Source organism: Heterodontus francisci, chromosome 6 (genome assembly GCF_036365525.1).
Source record: "Heterodontus francisci isolate sHetFra1 chromosome 6, sHetFra1.hap1, whole genome shotgun sequence".
Classification (NCBI taxonomy): domain Eukaryota; kingdom Metazoa; phylum Chordata; class Chondrichthyes; order Heterodontiformes; family Heterodontidae; genus Heterodontus; species Heterodontus francisci.
In genome coordinates, this window is record NC_090376.1 from 7903650 (window position 1) to 7921562 (window position 17913).

Below are 17913 nucleotides of genomic sequence, written 5' to 3' on the forward strand. Positions count from 1 at the left end.
GAACTGAACTGAAAGACCAGAACTGGACACAATTCTCCAGTTGGGGCCTAACCAGAGCTTTATAAAGGTTCAGCATAACTTCCCTGCTTTAGTACTCAATGCCTCTATTTATGAAGCTCAACATCCCATATGCTTTACTAACCACTCTCTCAATATGTCCTGCCACCTTCAAAGATCGATGCACATGAACCCTCTGCTCCTGTACACTCTTTCGAACTGTGCCATTAAGTCTATATTACCATTGTGTCCACACCAATCATTTGCAAGAGCAACTCAGCTCGTCCCACTCCCCCGACTTTTCCCCGTCGCCCCGCAAATTTTTTCTCTTCAGATAATTATCCAATTCCCTTAGTAAAAAAACAGTTAGGTGCTTTGATGCCCCACTATGTCAATCGATTGCCTGCTGTGACAGACATTATTTTTGATTTTTATTGTAGTCCTGGCTACACTGCAATTAATTGCCAGTGAGATTGTTCTGGTGGGACCTTCTCCGTGAACTGCTGCAGTCCGTTTGGTGAAGGTGTTCCCACAATGTAGAGAATGCCAGGACTTTTGACCTAGCGCTCATGAAGGGATGACTGATGTAGGTCCAAGTCAGGACGGTGTGTGTGAGTCCAAGGGTAACCCGGGAGTAGATGTACTTCACAGTGTTAATAGAGATGGCAGGTCCAGGAAGGTGCTGTTGAAGTAAATGATCAGTTGCCACTTGAGCAATGCTAGAATCAGCCAATAAACCAAAGGAATTAACTTTATATTAGGATTTCTTTTGAATGGGAGGGGGGCCAATGTTTGATGGGACAGTGTAGAGCAAGCTTTACTCTGTATCTAACCCTGTTTTTTTATTTTATTTCATGCTGTACCTGCCCTGGGAGTGTTTGGGGAAATGTAGAGGGAGCTTTACTCTGTATCTATCCCATTTTTTTTTTTACCCTGTTTTTCTTTTTTTTTTCTTTTTTTATATCTTCTTCTTTGGCCTCCTTGTCTCGAGACAATGGGTAAGCGCCTGGAGGTGGTCAGTGATTTGTGAAGCAGCGCCTGGAGTGGCTATAAAGGCCAATTCTAGAGTGACAGACTCTTCCACAGGTGCTGCAAATAAAATTGGTTTGTCGGGGCTGTTACACAGTTGGCTCTCCCCTCGCACTTCTGTCTTTTTCCTGCCAACTGCTAAGTCTCTTCAACTCGCCACACTTTAGCCCTGCCTTTATGGTTGCCCGCCAGCTCTGGCGATCGCTGGCAACTGACTCCCACGACTTGTGATCCATGTCACAGGACTTCATGTCGCGTTTGCAGACATCTTTAAAGCGGAGACATGGACAGCCGGTGGGTCTGATACCAGTGACGAGCTCACTGTACAATGTGGCCTTGGGGATCCTGCCATCTTACATGCAGCTGACATGGCCAAGACATCTCAAGCGCCGCTGACTCAGTAGTGTGTATATGCTGGGGATGTTGGCCGCCTCGAGGACTTCTGTGTTGGAGATACGGTCCTGCCACCTGATGCCAAGTATTCTCCGGAGACAGCGAAGATGGAATGAATTGCGACATCGCTCTTGGCTGACATACGTTGTCCAGGCCTCGCTGCCATAGAGCAAGGTACTGAGGACACAGGCCTGATACACTCGGACTTTTGTGTTCCGTGTCAGTGCGCCATTTTCCCACACTCTCTTGACCAGTCTGGACATAGCAGTGGAAGCCGTTCCCATGCGCTTGTTGATTTCTGCATCGAGAACCAGGTTGCTGGTGATAGTTGAGCCTAGGTAGGTGAACTCTTGAACCACTTCCAGAGCGTGGTCGCCGATATTGATGGATGGAGCATTTCTGATGTCCTGTCCCATGATGTTCATTTTCTTGAGGCTGATGGTTAGGCCAAATTCATTGCAGGCAGCCGCAATCCTGTCGATGAGTCTCTGCAGACACTCTTCAGTGTGAGATGTTAATGCAGCATCGTCAGCAAAGAGGAGTTCCCTGATGAGGACTTTCCGTACTTTGGTCTTCACTCTTAGATGGGCAAGGTTGAACAACCTGCCACCTGATCGTGTGTGGAGGAAAATTCCTTCTTCTGAAGACTTGAACGCATGTGAGAGCAGCAGGGAGAAGAAGATCCCAAACAGTGTGGGTGAGAGAACACAGCCCTGTTTCACGCCACTCAGGATAGGAAAGGGGTCTGATGAGGTGCCGCTATGCTGAATTGTGCCTTTCATATTGTCATGGAATGAGATGATGATACTTAGTAGCTTTGGTGGACATCCAATCTTTTCTAGTCATCTGAAGAGATCACGTCTGCTGACGAGGTCAAAGGCTTTGGTGAGATCAATGAAAGCAACATAGAGGGGCATCTGTTGTTCGCGGCATTTCTCCTGTAGTAGGCAAAGGGAGAACAGCATGTCAATGGTGGATCTCTCTGCTCGAAAGCCACACTGTGCCTCAGGGTAGACACACTCAGCCAGCTTCTGGAGCCTGTTTAAAGTGACACGAGCAAAGACTTTCCCCACTATGCTGAGCAGGGAGATTCCACGGTAGTTGTTGCAATCACCGCGGTCACCCTTGTTCTTCTAGAGGGTGATGATATTGGCATCGCGCATGTCCTGGGGTACTGCTCCCTCGTCCCAGCACAGGCAAAGCAGTTCGTAGAGTGCTGAGAGTATAGCAGGCTTGGCACTCTTGATTATTTCAGGGGTAATGCCATTCTTCCCAGGGGCTTTTCCGCTGGCGAGAGAATCAGTGGCATCACTGAGTTCTGATTTGGTTGGTTGTACGTCCAGCTCATCCATGACTGGTAGAGGCTGGGCTGCATTGAGGGCAGTCTCAGTGACAACATTCTCCCTGGAGTACAGTTCTAGGTAGTGCTCAACCCAGCGGTCCATTTGCTTGCATTGGTCAGTGATTATGTCCCCTGATTTAGATTTGAGGGGGGCGATCTTCTTGATGGTTGGCCCAAAAGCTCTCTTAATGCCATCATACATTCCTCTAATGTTTCCGGTGTTGGAAGCCAGCTGAATATGACGGCATAGGTGTTGCCAGAAGTCATTTGCTCAGCGCCTGGCTGTTCTTTGTGCAGTGCTTCTGGCTGCTTTAAGTGCTACGGATGTTAACCCGCTGGCAGCTTTCTTGTAGTTCAACAGTGCAGTGCGCTTAGCGGCTATGACAGGTTCCAGCTGTTCAAAGTGAGATTGAAACCAGTCTGCATTCTGCATCTCATGTTTGCCATAGGTGGTCATTGCTGAGTCATAGATGGCGTCTCTGATGTGGGCCCACTTGGTCTCTGCATCACCTGCAGGAGTGTTTTGAAGGGCTTTTTCAAGTGAATTTAGAAACTTATGTAACAGCTGTGGATAAGAAATTCTGTTACTGTTGATGCGTGGGCGGCCCTTCTGCTTGGAGTGATGCAGCTTCTTTGGTTTGAGTCTAACCTTGCTGCACACCAGGGAGTGGTCGGTGTCGCAGTCCGCACTGTGGAAGCTGCGTGTGATTTGGACACTGTTTAAGGAGGCTCGCCTTGTGACGATGAGGTCTAGCTGGTGCCAACGACGTGATCTAGGGTGTCTCCATGAAACCTGGTGACAGGGTTTATTGTGAAAGAACGAGTTGGTGATGCAGAGGTTATGATAGGTACACAACTCAAGCAGTCTCTGTCCATTCTCATTCATCCTTCCAATGCCATAGCACCCAAGGCAGGAGGGCCATGAGTCATGGTCGGCCCCAACCCTGGCATTAAAGTCCCCCAGCAGGAATAGGTGTTCGGTGTTGGGGATGCTGCTAATGATATTATGGAGTTCCTCGTAGAACTTGTCTTAAGTTTCAGGTGGGGAGCAGAGTGTTGGAGAATAGATGCTGAGTAGGTGTACTGGACCAGAGGCAGTGAGCAGTCGGATGGACAGTATGCGTTCTGAGCCATTTGAGGGAGGCTCTATCAAGCTGAGCAAGGAGTTTCTGATGGCGAAGCCCACTCCATGCTGTCTTGGTTCTTCAGGATCCCTGCCCTGCCAGTAGAAGGTGTAGTCTTGCTCTCTTCGAGATCCGCTCGCAGGGAGGGGTGTCTCCTGAAGTGCTGCAATGTCCACATTGAGTCTACTGAGCTCGTTGTTAATGATGGCGGTCTCCAGAGAATCATTTCCTGGTGGGGTCCAAAGGAGTGCAGAGCACGACGTTTGGCACCGGTATGGCTGCAGGAACTGCCGGAAACATGCCAAAGGTGACACATGACCGCCTACGGGGTTCCGCTCCGGATTTTCTGTTTTTGCTTACTCCCTTAGCCTTGGTCTCTCCCGGGACGCCCACAAAGCTATAAGGTTATATAAGGTCGCCTTTATACCCCAGGCCCTTTTTATATACATATTTTTAAAATAACCTAATGACAAACAGATAAATAAACCAAAAGAAACTCAAATTAAAATGCCATCTTCGGCGTCGACGATGCACTCCAGTCCCTGCGGTGCCCACCAGTCGCAGAAGGCCTCAAGCGTACCGGCGGACACCACAAGCTCCTCCTCCAGGGACACCCAGGCGCGAACACAACCGCAGAAGAGGGGCAGGCAATCAGAGAGGACGGACCCCCGATGGCCCGCAGCCTGGACCTGTGAATTACCACCTTGGCCAGGCCCAGGAGCAGACCGATGAGGAGATCCTCCTCCCGGCCCACGCCCCTCCGCACCGGGTGCCCAAAGATCAGGAGCATGGGACTGAAGTGCAGACAAAACTTGAGGAGCAGCCCCTTCAAATACTCAAAGAGGGGATGCAAACTCACACACTCCGTATAAACGTGGAACACGGACTCGTCCAGGCCGCAGAAAGTGCAGGCGGCCGGGGAGTCCGTGAACCTACTTAAAAGTCTATTGCACGGGACTGCCATGTGCAACACCCTCCACCCCAGGTCCCTGATGTAAAGGGGGAAGACTCCCGCGTAGAGCGACCTCCATCGGGGTTTCCCCTCGCCGCCAGATGGCAACACAGACCGCCAGGGCGTGTCCGGCCGGCTGACGAGGGCGAGGAAGTGGAGAGTGTGCAGGAGCAGCCCGTACAGGAAACCCCTCTGCGCCGATTGGAATGGCACAGAGGACATTTCTCAGTGGCGGCTCGGGTTGTGCAGGACCGGCTCCCGAGGACGGTTTCGGGGCCTGGGTCCGATGAGCAGTTCCAGCCGAGCGGGCGTCAGCTCGGCCGGGATCGCTCCACACTCCCGAGCCCCCTCGCCACCCGCAGTGAGGGGCGTCCCGGGGGCTTCGGCTACTCCTCCGCCCGCTGGTCTGTCTCCGGATTTGGCCGCCCGGACAGCCGAGGCGCTCTCCTCCGCCGGTGGGGGAGCGCCCTGACTGGAGGCAACCATGTTCCAGACTCGGAATAGATGCCGGTAAAAGACAGGCAACTCCCTCAGAGAGGCGCGGCTAACGGACTCCACCGGGAGCTGCATGTCGTCTTGAAGGCAGTGACACTGGCGGAAAAAATACGTCGCCAGCGCAAACCATCTGGGAGGACGCTCAACGTCCAGGTATCTCTGCAGGGTCCGAAGGCGGAGAGTCGCAGCCTGGGTGCGGACGCACACCAGCGACTGGCCGCCCTCCTCAATTGGGAGACTCAGGACCGCGGCAGAGACCCAGTGTTTCCTCTTGCCCCAGAAGAAATCGACGAGTTTCTTCTGGATCTTGGTGGCGAATGCAGGGGGCAGGGCCAAAGTGACCAACCGGTACCACAGCATCGAGGCAACCAGTTGGTTTATGACCAGCGCTCGGCCCCTGTAGGAAAGCACTCGGAGCAGTCCTGTCCAGCGCCCCAGCCGAGTGGTGACTTTCGCCTCCAACTCCTGCCAGTTTGCCGGTCAGGCTTCCTCAGTGGGGCTAAGGTGGACTCCCAGATAGAGGAGGTACGTGGTGCTCCATGCAAATGGTGTCAACTCCTCCGGCAGGGAGTCCACCCGCCACTGACCCACCAGGAGACCGGAACATTTCTCCCAATTGATCTTTGCGGAGGACGCGACAGAAAAGGTCTGCTGGCAGTCGCGCATCCTCCGCAGGTCAACAGGATCTGTAACCGCGAGGAACACGTCATTGGCGTTAGCTGAGAGGACGACCTGCATGGTCAGCTCACACAGAGCCAATCCCATCAACCTCCTGCAAAACAGGCACAGGAACGGCTCCATGCAGATGGTGTACAATTGGCCGGACATGGGGCATCCCTGACGCACTCCTCTCCCAATGCGAAGGGGCGCCGTCAAGGACCCGTTAACTTTGACCGGACACTCTGCGGCTGTGTATAAAAGTCGGATCTGGGCCACAAAATGCGGCCCTAGTCAGAAGGCGCACAGAGTCCCGAGGTGTTTGTGATCCACCCTGTCGAATGCCTTCTCCTGATCGAGGGAGCGAAAGGTGAACGACTGACCAGTCCTCCGGGAAAGATGGTTCAGGTCCCAGACCAGATGGATGTTGTCCTGGATGGGCCAGCCCGGGACTGTGTAGGACTGGTAGGGGTGGATCATGTGGGCCAGCATGGAGCCCAGGCGGGTAGACATAGCCCGGGCAAAGATCTTGTAATCTGTGCTGAGAAGGGAGACCGGACGCCAGTTTTTAGGCAGGCGGGGATCTTCGGCAGCAGGACAATGACTGCCCTGCGCCACAAGAGGGGCATCTCCCCAGTCGCCAGGCTTTTCCTCAGGACCCGCGAGTAATCGTCCCCCAGACGTCCCATAACGCCCTGAGGAACTCCATGGTCAACCCGTCCAGCCCCGGGCCTTTGTCCCTCGAGAGCTGGTGGAGGGCGCCGGTCAACTCCGCCAACGTGAGCTGAGTCTCCAATCCTTCGACGCCCTCCGAGATGACCTGCGGCTGCTCCTCCCACAAAACTCTGCATGCGTCCTCGCTGGACAGATCCGGAGAGAACAACGCACTGTAATAAGTATGGACCAGGAGGCCCATTCCCTCCGGATCCGTGATGGAGGATCCGTCATTGGCCAGCATCTCAACGAGCTGCTTACGGACCCCCCGCTTTACTCTGTATCTAACCCCCGTACTGTCCCTGTCCTGGGAGTGGTTGATGTCTGAAGTGGAAAGTGTCCTTTTCTCAGCACCATCCTGTTTCTCAGAGTTGAAAAGTATTAAATTGCAGCATAACTGAATGAGAAGGAGCTGAGATTTCTTTCCTAACAGCTGCATTTACTGCATTTCACAAGGCGGAATGTGATTTTATGACACTGTAGAGACTGTCAATGACATAAGGATATTGCTGACACGGTGAGCTCATTGTAATCCTCGTGATTCAACACCTCTGATTGCAATTTTCTGCCAATTATCAAGAAGTTTGAATGGGCTTTCTGTGCCAGTGGGATCTAATCAAGTGCTTATAATATACGCAGCTAACTGTGACGAACATCTAGCTCCCCTTTAATTGACCTCTCCTCAGTGGTAGCGCTCTCTGTCTGCGTCAGAAGGCCTGAGTTTAAGACTCCCTCTGTAGTGCACTGTCAGATGTGCTGTCATTCAGAAGAGACACTGAATCGAGGCCCCCTCTGCCCTCTCCAGGTGGATGTTTAAGGTCTCACAGCATTGTTCAAATCAGGGGAGTTCTCCTCTGTTTCCTAACTAATATTTGGTTGGTTTGATTGGCATCTTTCCATCTATGAAAGATGATGGACACGCAGAAAACAATCCATTTCGGTGGGGGTGTCTTCTCTTGGTGCACCTTTGCTGATGGCTGTGAAGGCCATTCCTTGACAGGCAGGTTCTACCACAAGTGTTTCACGTGAAGCTGCCAAGTGACGCTGTGCGTTGTTGTTTTGGATGTTGGCGCCTGTTGCCAAGCTGCTGTAGCAACTGGTCGTCATGGTAGTGCACACCAGTCCACAGGATGTGTCACCATTTCCCTCTTTCACAAACTAGTGACTCCCAGGTGTGACAGTCAATATTTAGGGCCTTCATGTCACTCTCGCAAGCATCCTTGAAGCGGAGCTTTGGGCGCCCCACTGGTCGTCTGGCCCCGGCTACCTCACCATATAGAAGGTCCTTGGATATGAGACTGTCTTCCATCCTGCAGAAGTGTCCGATCCACCGAAGCTGCCTCTGTTTGATTAATGCCAACACACTTGGGAGCTCTGCCTTTGAGAGGACGGCCACATTTGTGATTCTGTCCTGCCAGGATATACCCACAATGCACCACAGAGAGCAAAGATAGAAATTATTGAGCTTCTTTTCCTGGGAGCTGTAAGTCACCCACGTTTCACAGCTGAACAATATTATACTATTATTAAACCCTCAACTAATGTTACAAAACATAAAATGCTGTACATATTCAGCAGCAACTACGGAGAGAGAAACAGAACTAACGGACAGCATTTTCCCAGCCCATGGTGGTGAGCTGGGAGGCAGCAGGGTCCAGGGGTTGGATTGGGAAGAGGACCATCTGCTTGCTCCATGGAGGTCCCAACTGAGACCCCAGCTAGGGGTGATTTTGAGGCCTCGCCTGTATTTTACCAGCTCAATGGAGGTGGTCCCCCTGCGGCAGGTTGTGGGGGCCCATCGGAGCAGGAAGTTCATTGCCGCAGTGCCAGAGCCGCAGGGCGTAAAGGTCCCAATCGCAGCCCAAACTATCCACCTGGAGGCATTTCCCCTCTACTCCGAGGGGCCTACCAGTGTCAGCCCCGTCATCATTTTTGATTTGGATCCACACCTCCGAGGGAGTTGAGGCCCCATTCTGGTCCTCGACCTGCCTCAGCAGAGCCTACCCCTCTCCCAGCGGCTCTACTGAGGCTCCAGAGCTGCTGGCCATCTGATTGGCCCAGTAGCATCAAGACCCCAACCGTCATCTTTAACAGGACAGCGAACGCAGAAGCGGACAATTAGGAGCTGCCTCCAGGTTAAGATCACTGAGCTGGGATCGCTGCCGGTAAGTGCGAGCCCGGGGCCCCCATTAGGACCCAATGTTGGGGTCCCGAAGCCCATGTGAAAATCCAGCTCAATGTTGCCAGTCTGAACTAGAAAAAGATAGAGAGATAACAAGCTTTAAGTGAGTAGAGACAGAGAAAGGCATTGAGGTAAAGAACAGAAGGGAAGGTCTGTGATAGGGTCGAAGGTAGGAGAGATTAAATGACAAAAGGGATAATGGCACAAGGCAAAAGGAGATGGTAATGAGGCAAGGAAAGAAACAAAAGATGGGTCCAGAGCAGGAATTAATAGTAACAGTGGAACCATCACCAGCACCTGCCCTCTGAAAAGTGAGAGTAAAGGTTGTGATCTGAAATGGTTGAATTGACATTGAACATGAAATCTGACATTGAAACTCAATGTTGAGTCCAGCAGGCTGTAAAGTGCCTAATCGAAAGGTGAGGTGATGTTCCTCCAGTTTACATTGCTCTTCGTTGGAACAGTGCAGGAGGCCGAGGACAGAGAGGTCAGAATGTGAGCAAGGTGGAGAATTAAAATGACAGGTGACCGGAGTCTCGGGGTCACACTTGCAGACTGAGCGGAGGTGTTCAGCAAAGCGGCCACCCAGTCTGCGTTTGGTCTCCCCAGTGTAGAGGAGACCGCACTGTGAGCAGTGAATGCAGTATACTAAATTGAATGAAGTACAAGTAAATCGCTGCTTCACCTGAAAGGAGTGTTTGGGGCTTGGGATAGTGAGGAGAGAGGAGGTAAAAGGGCAGGGGTTGCATCTCCTGCACTTTAAGGAAAGGTGCCGTGGATAGGAAAGAGGGGTTGGGGGTGATGGAGGAGTGGACCAGGGTGTCACGGAGGGAATGGTCCCTTTGGAAGACTGAGGGAAGGGGAGGGGACGGAAATGTCACTAAAACAGATTATCTGGTTAATTGTCACCTTGCTGTTTGTGAGATCTTGCTGCCTGCAAATTAGCTGTCAACTTTACAACAATGACTGAAAATACCGCATTGGCTGTAAAGCATGGTTGGATGTCCCGAGGTCATGAAAGACACTATGTAAATGCAATCCTTCCTTTCTTTTCTGGGAGCGTCAGGTGAAATATTTGCAAGGCTCCCACTACAGAAAGTGGTTGATGTGGCTCAGACCCAGGAGCTTCGCCTCAGAGATATGAAGGAAGAGTGAAGGACAGCATCTAAATCTAAGCAAGTTGTTCAAGCATCCCATAAATCCTTGCTAATATAAGATGCAGCAATTTCAACAGGATATAGTCTGGCTGACCAGCACTAATGTACGAGCAAGTTGCACACTCAACAAAAGCTTTCCATTTACCATTGCACTGTAGTGAGCTAATTATCCTTTATTGTTCTGCAGAGTTACCTTGATAAACCTGACTGCAAACCATATAATTATCACCTACTTATCAGCACTGCTTTTTCCATTGTCCATATACCCTCAACCCTATCATGGACTCTACCCACCCATTTAATCTTCTTCCACACCCCATGTACACTCAACCCTATCAAGGACTCTACCCACCCATTTAATCTCCTTCCACACCCCATGTACACTCAACCCTATCAAGGACTCTACCCACCCATTTAATCTCCTTCCACACCCCATGTACACTCAACCCTATCAAGGACTCTACCCACCCATTTAATCTCCTTCCACACCCCATGTACACTCAACCCTATCAAGGACTCTACCCACCCATTTAATCTCCTTCCACACCCCATGTACACTCAACCCTATCAAGGACTCTACCCACCCATTTAATCTCCTTCCACACCCCATGTACACTCAACCCTATCAAGGACTCTACCCACCCATTTAATCTCCTTCCACACCCCATGTACACTCAACCCTATCAAGGACTCTACCCACCCATTTAATCTCCTTCCACACCCCATGTACACTCAACCCTATCAAGGACTCTACCCACCCATTTAATCTCCTTCCACACCCCATGTACACTCAACCCTATCAAGGACTCTACCCACCCATTTAATCTCCTTCCACACCCCATGTACACTCAACCCTATCAAGGACTCTACCCACCCATTTAATCTTCTTCCACACCCCATGTACACTCAATTACACCATGACAACTTATTTCACCTTGTCTAGAAGAGTCAGACAAGAGGACAGAGCCTGGACTCAAACGGGGAGTAAATTCTAAGTTTAGTGAGTGAGTGGCCAATCTATGGAACAGGCTGCACAGGGAGACGGTGGAAGCAGCTAAAATTTTGATTCATTCAAGTGCAAATTCAATAGATTTCTTTCAGATAATAACGACAGTTCTAGCAAAAAGCTTGGGGTCATTTAATTATTTTGAGCCTGCTAAACAGCCTCCTAAATCCACATTCTCACACCGGCAATAGCTTCTGTTCTGCTCCCATGCTGTTCCTTCTGGTATCCCCCAAGGATCTATCCTTGTTCCCCGTCCTATTTCTCATCTACATGCTGCCCGTCAGCGACATCATCCGAAAGCACAGCGTTAGTTTTCACATGTACACTGACAACACCCAGCTCTACCTCACCACCACCTCTCGCGACTCCTCCAGCTGTCTTTGATTTGATACATTGCTTCTCCAACGACTGGCTTAGCAGACATTTCCTCTAACTAAATATTTGGAATGAAGCCAATATCTTCAGCCCCCGTCACAAACTCCATTCCCTAATCATTGACTCCATCCTTCTCCCTGGCAACCTTCTGAGACTGAACTAGTCTGTTCACAAACTTATTGTTGTATTTGACCACCTATTTCCACCTCCATAATATCACCTAACCTCCCCTGCGTCAGATCATCTGTAGGTGAAACCCTCATCCATGCCTTTGTTACCTGTACACTTGACTATTCCAACACTCGCTTAGCCGCACCCCCCACCCCCCCATCTTCCACTCTACATAAACTTGAACTCACCCAAAACTCTGCTGCCCATATCCTAACTCACACAAATTGCTGTTCACCCATCACCCCCATGCTCACTCTCCTACATTAGCTCCCAGATAAGCGATGCCTCAATTTTAAAATGATCATCCTTGTTTTCAAATCCCTCCATGGCCTAGCCCTTCCCTATCTCTGTAACCTCCTCCAGACCCACATCCCTCCGAGACCTCTGCGTTTCTCCAATTCTGGCCTCTTCAGGGATCCCCAATTTTAATCGTTCCACCATTGGTGGCCGTGCCTTCAGTTGCCTGGACCCTAAGCTCTGGAATTCCCTCCGTAAATCTTTCCACCTCTCGACTGCTCTCTCCTCCTTTAAGACTTTACTTAAAATCTACATTTCTGACCAACCTTTTGGTCACCTGTTCTAATATCTCCTTATTTGAAGATTGAATACAATGGATCTATATTCCCTGGAGTTTAGAGGAATGAGAGGTGATTTCATTGAAACATGTAAAATTCTTAGAGAGCTTGGCAGGGTAGATGCAGAGAGGCTGTTTCCGTTGACTGGAGAGTCTAGAACTAGGGGTCTCTGGATAGGGGGAAGGCCATTTAGGACTGAAATGAGGTGAAAGTTCTCCACTCAGAAGGTTGTGAGAATTGACCTAAGACATCAGCACCATCTTCAACCCAAAGTGAACCACCAGGAGACTGCAGCAGCCCAACGGATACCAGACCACCAGCAAACAGGCCTGCAACTTCAAAAAATCACCTTCCGAGGAGGACCCCACAGGTTACTCCTGAAACAACAGACTTTTACAACCTGAACTTTGCACACCTCTTACCCTATACTTTTTTTATCTATCTTCTCTTAAGAGTGTGTGCATGAATGGGTGCAGTTGCAGCAGGTTTCCAGTCAGCGGAAACAGCCTCTCTGCATCTACCCTGCCAAGCTCTCTAAGAATTTTACATGTTTCAATGAGATCACCTCGCATTCCTCTAAACTCCAGGGAATATAGATCCATTGTATTCAATCTTCAAATAAGGAGATATTAGAACAGGTGACCAAAAGGCATATTGCTCAAGAAAGAATTAATCTTCTGTTTTTAAACCTACAAGAAAACCAGTTGCTGTCAGTTTATTTGACAAGTAAAACACAAAGGAATTAAACCCTGGAAACAAAAACACTTGCTGCGGTCAGGCGGGAGTAAAATTCCAGCCGAGAAGTCTGAGATAGGTCTTGTCTCATCGTATTTGAGTATAGCTCACATCCAGGGGTGACTGTCTGTTATAAAAACAGAAAGTACTGGAAATACTCAGCAGGTCTGACAGCATCTGTGGAGATAGAAGCCGAGTTAACGTTTCAGGTCAGTGACCTTTCATCAGAATTGGCAAAGGTTAGAAATGTAGCAGTCTTTGAGCATTTGGGAGGGGGGGGGGTGTTGGGGAAGAAGAACAAAAGGGAAGGTGTGTGATAGGGCAGAGAGCAGGAGGGATTAAATGACAAAGATGTCATGGGACAAAGGCAAAGAGAGTGCTAACGGTTGTGGTGAAAGATAAAGCATTAGTTCACGGAGAGTGTTAACGGCAGAATATTGAACAGCTCGGTCCAAAAGCGCAAACATGAAAAAACAAGTTTAAGGCAGGCACGTGGTTAAAAAAATAATAATAATAAGATGGCTAGTCATGCTGTGAAATTATTAAACTCAATGTTGAGTCCGAAAGGCTGTAGAGTGCCTAATTGGAAAATGAGGTGCTGTTCCTCGAGCTTGCGTTGATGTCCACTGGAACAGGTGAAGGAGTGAAATGTGGGCGTGAGAGCAGGGTGTTGAATTAAAATGGCAAGCGTCCGGCAGCTCGGGGGTCATGCTTGCGGACTGAGCGGAGGTGTTACGCGATTATCTGTTGCATTTCCATGCAGACGGGGCTTAATTGGTTTTCAGTCTTAGTAGACAAGGATGTGGATTTGAGGGCAAGAGATGCTGAGGGTCGTGTGTTTGTCCTACATTTTGTTAACAGCACAATGTCCACTTTTTGAAAGAAAAGTCCATTCTTATAACTCTTGAGTTTGAGTTCTGCACTTTGCACGAGCGTAACAATAGGATGAGATGAGGATGGGTGTTTGGTAGTGTGCCTGTGAAGTGCCTTGGGACGTTTGTCTGCATTAAAGGCGCTTTTTAAATACAAATTGTTATTGTTCATTGTGCTTGTTGATTTAGAAAAGGAGTTGCACAGAGTAATAGGATCCAAGTTTCTGCTTCTGCTGGTAATGCTTTAAGAGAGTTGCAAATCCCTATGGTCTGCGATTCAGGAGGTTCCATTAAGTGTCTACTTTGGATAAATAATGAGCTAAATTACATTCAACAACACGAGGCAGGATATGAAGCAGATGCCAAGCATACAGTGAGATAAAGACAGGCACTTAAACAGCTTCCTAACTCTTCAAAGCCTGTCCACCATCTACAAGCTACAAGTCAGGAGTGTGATGGAATACTCTCCGCTTGCCTGGATGGGTGCAGCTCCAACAACACTCAAGAAGCTCGACATCACTAGGGGCGGCGCAGTGGCTAGCACCGCAGCCTCACAGCTCCAGCGACCCGGGTTCAGTTCTGGGTACTGTCTGTGCGGAGTTTGCAAGTTCTCCCTGTGACCGCGTGCGTTCCGTTAGGTGCTCTGGTTTCCTCCCACAGCCAAAGACTTGCAGGTTGATAGGTAAATTGGCCATTGTAAATTGCCCCTAGTGTAAGTAGATGGTAGGGAATATGGGATTAATGTAGGAGGGAATGTGGTAGGGAATATGGGATTAATGTAGGATTAGTATAAATGGGTGGTTGATGATCGGCACAGACTCGGTGGGCCGAAGGGCCTGTTTCAGTGCTGTATCTCTCTATGACTCTATGACCATCCAGGAACAAGCAGTTGGCTTGAATAACTCCCAACTGCCATCCCCACCCCCTTACTCACCAGTCAACAGGCTCAATTTCCATCCCCTCTATCATCAAAGTTGAGTCATAGAGTAATAACGGCACAGAAGGAGACCATTTGGCCCATTGAGCCCATGCCAGCTCGCTGTAGACCAATCTAGTCAGTCCTATTCCCTGGCTCTATCCTTGTCACCCAGTAAATTTATTTCACTCCTTTTGAAATTATTGATCTTCCAGCACCCTCGTAGGCAGCGAGTTACAGGTCATTTCCACTCACTGTGTAAAAAAGTTCTTTCTCACATCCCCCCTGCATCTTTTGCCCAAAACCTTAACTCTGTGTCCCATAGTCCTTGTACCATCAGCTAATGGGAACAGTCAGCCTTATCTAAACCTGCCATAATCTTGTACACCTCTGTCAAATCTCCCCTCAATCTCCTTTGTTCCAAGGAGAATAAACCAAGCTTTTCCAACCTAACCTTGTAGCTAAAATCCCTCATCCCTCGAACATTCTGGTAAATCTCCTCTGCACCCTCTCAGGGACCTTAACATCCTTCCTAAAGTGTGGTGACCAGAACTGGATGCAATTCTCCAGCTGGGGCCTAACCAGAGCTTTATAAAGGTTCCGCATAACTTCCCTGCTTTTGTACTCAATGCCTCTATTTATAAAGCCCAAGATCTCTTATGCTTTACTAACCACTCTCTATGTCCTGCCACCTTTAAAGACCAATGCACTTGAACCCCCCTGCACACTTTTTAAAATTCTTTAAGTCTATATTGCCTCCCCCTATTTCATCTGCCAAAATGCATCACCTTTGTACTAAATTCCATCTGCCACTTGTCTGCCCATCCTGCCAGCCTGTCTGTGACCTGTTGCAGTCAATTGGTATCATCTTCACTGTTTGCCACACCTCCCAGTTTGGTATTATGGGAAAATGTTTAAATTTTACTCTGGGCTGAATTTTACAGACCCCCCCTGACATTGGGGGTCGTGGCAGGGAGGGGGGGTGGGTTTGGTGGGGGTGTGGGGGGTGGGGTACAGGTGCTGGAAAATTCCTCTGGGAGACGGCTGCCACACACCCTGGCACCATGAGGGCCCGGCCCGATATTGCCGGTGGCGGCAAGGCCTTGTGGCAGCTTCGCCGCCACTCGGCGACAGGACCGCCATGAACATCTGGAAATAGATGTAAATGAATGAATTGATTACCTTCACGTCCCTGCTGTCTGTCCCGGTCCAATAATCGTGCCGGTGGCCGGCACTCCCGCGCCTTCAGATCCCCGTCCGGGGAACCGAGGCGTAACACAGGTGGAGAGGGGGGAGAAGGTAAGTTTCTCAGTGTGGGGATGGGTGGGGAGCGGAGCGGGGTCAAAGTGATATCATTGGTCTAGGAGATGGTGGGAAGGGTTAGAGTGTAAAATTTATGTACTTTGAGGGGGGGGAAGATCAGGTGGACAAGGTAAGTGTTTTTTTTGGGGGGGGGAGAGGGCAAGTAATTAATTCTATAGTTATGAGGGGGGTGGGAGGGGGCGAAATAATGTTTTCAATTTTTTTCTTTAAATTACTCTTTAACTATTAAATTGAAATGTAGGGCTCGCAGCCCTTTAAAATAGTGTCCGCACCTGGGCGAAGAAAGCTGACACCATTGCCGGGGACGGACAGCACCCCCTCCCCCCACATCATCAGGGTGGGTAGTCCACCCTGGCTATTTAAATGAGCTGCCGCACTGAATATCGCGGCAGGTCTGTGACGTACGGGCAGGCCGCCATTGTTTTGGAGTTTTAGCCCTCTGTATTCCAATTTCCAAGTTATTTATAGATATCAAAAAAGCACTAATCCTTAGGGGTCACCATCCTCCAGTGTGAAAAGCAACCATTCACCATGACTCGCTGTTTTCTGTCCTTAAGCCAATTTTTAATCCAAGCTGACACTGACCGTCCTATTCCATGAGCCCCAATTTTGTTAACCAGCCTTTCATGTGGTACTTTGTCAAATGCTTTCTTAAAATCCATATAGAGTACTGAGATGAGGCTTCAGGATGTACTGCAGTCTAGGGGTGAACTAGTCCTATGGAAATTTGGGAGATTCCCCAGGTGGCCCTAATAACCTCCATGAATTGCTATAGCACTATATTTTCAGTGGGCACCCAGCCTCCCACGCCTTCCTTTTTGCAGGTGAATCCGTAACTTTCAAGAAAGAAAGTCCGGCCCTAACTGCAGCCACGCATCAAGGTTACTTCTGCATCAATTTCCTCCCCGGTGAACTCCATCACCGAGAAGGGCAAGAACAGCAACACTGTGGGAACACCATCACTTCCACGGTCCCCTCAAATGTGTACATATATATATATCAGCCGTTCCAACACCAGTGATGTCTGTAATTCCAGAACTCCCTCCTTAACAGCACTGTGGGAGTACCTGCACCAGACGGACTGCAGCAGTTCAAGAAAAAAGCTCATCACCACCTGCTCAAGGGGAAACTAGCAATGGGCAATAAATGCCAGCCTTGTCAGTGATCCCACATTCCGAAATTAATGGGAGAAAGAACAGCACTTTATCAAACTAAATACTTAGTCATTTCTGTTAATATCCCCAGTTTGGCTCAATGTTGGATTTTGTTTTGATAACATTCCTATGAAAAGCCTTGAGGTATTTTCTTACATTAAACCGCTTTATAAATCTAAGTTGGAGGTTTCTTTGGGTACTGACAATCGTTCCTTTCTCCCTCTCTTTGTTTTACAGAGTCTTCAAGAAGTCCAGCCCCAATGGAAAGGTAAAACCTTTTGCTTTCACTTCACAAGCACCAATTCACCAACAAGCCAATATTTCTCCATGTATGGCAGGGAAATGGGATTGGTTTAGATAGCTCAGTGCCAGCACCAGCGCAGGTATGATGGGCTGTGTGGCCTCCTCTGTGCCAGAATTTGTGTGAGTCTCTTCCCCACTTTGAGTTGTCAAAGGTCTGACACTTCCATCCATGTAAATCTTTCTCCAGTGCTTCTCTGTCCTTTTTATAGAATGGAGACCAGAACTGTGCATAGTGTTCCAAGTGCGGTCTGACCGGGGGCCTTATACAAGTTTAAGATGGGGAATTTAACACAGTAAGCAGTGAGCAGATTTGTATTTTCATTTGTAATAATCTCTCATGGACATTGAATAAAGAGATTTATTATTCATTATTATTCATTAAAGTGTCTTAAATATTAAGACTGTGATGTGAATTACAACTGACCAGCTTCAATTACAGCT

At 49.2% G+C, this 17913-nt stretch overlaps 1 protein-coding gene across 1 annotated transcript in view; it reads left to right on the forward strand.

Moving 5' to 3' along the window:
• arrb1 (arrestin, beta 1) overlaps positions 1 to 17913 on the forward strand; it is a 114918-nt gene that overhangs the window by 50706 nt on the left and 46299 nt on the right. Inside the window, exon 2 of the mRNA XM_068033050.1 lies at positions 17407 to 17437. Coding sequence (XP_067889151.1) covers positions 17407 to 17437 — 31 coding nt within the window. The remainder of the gene's footprint in view (positions 1 to 17406; positions 17438 to 17913) is intronic.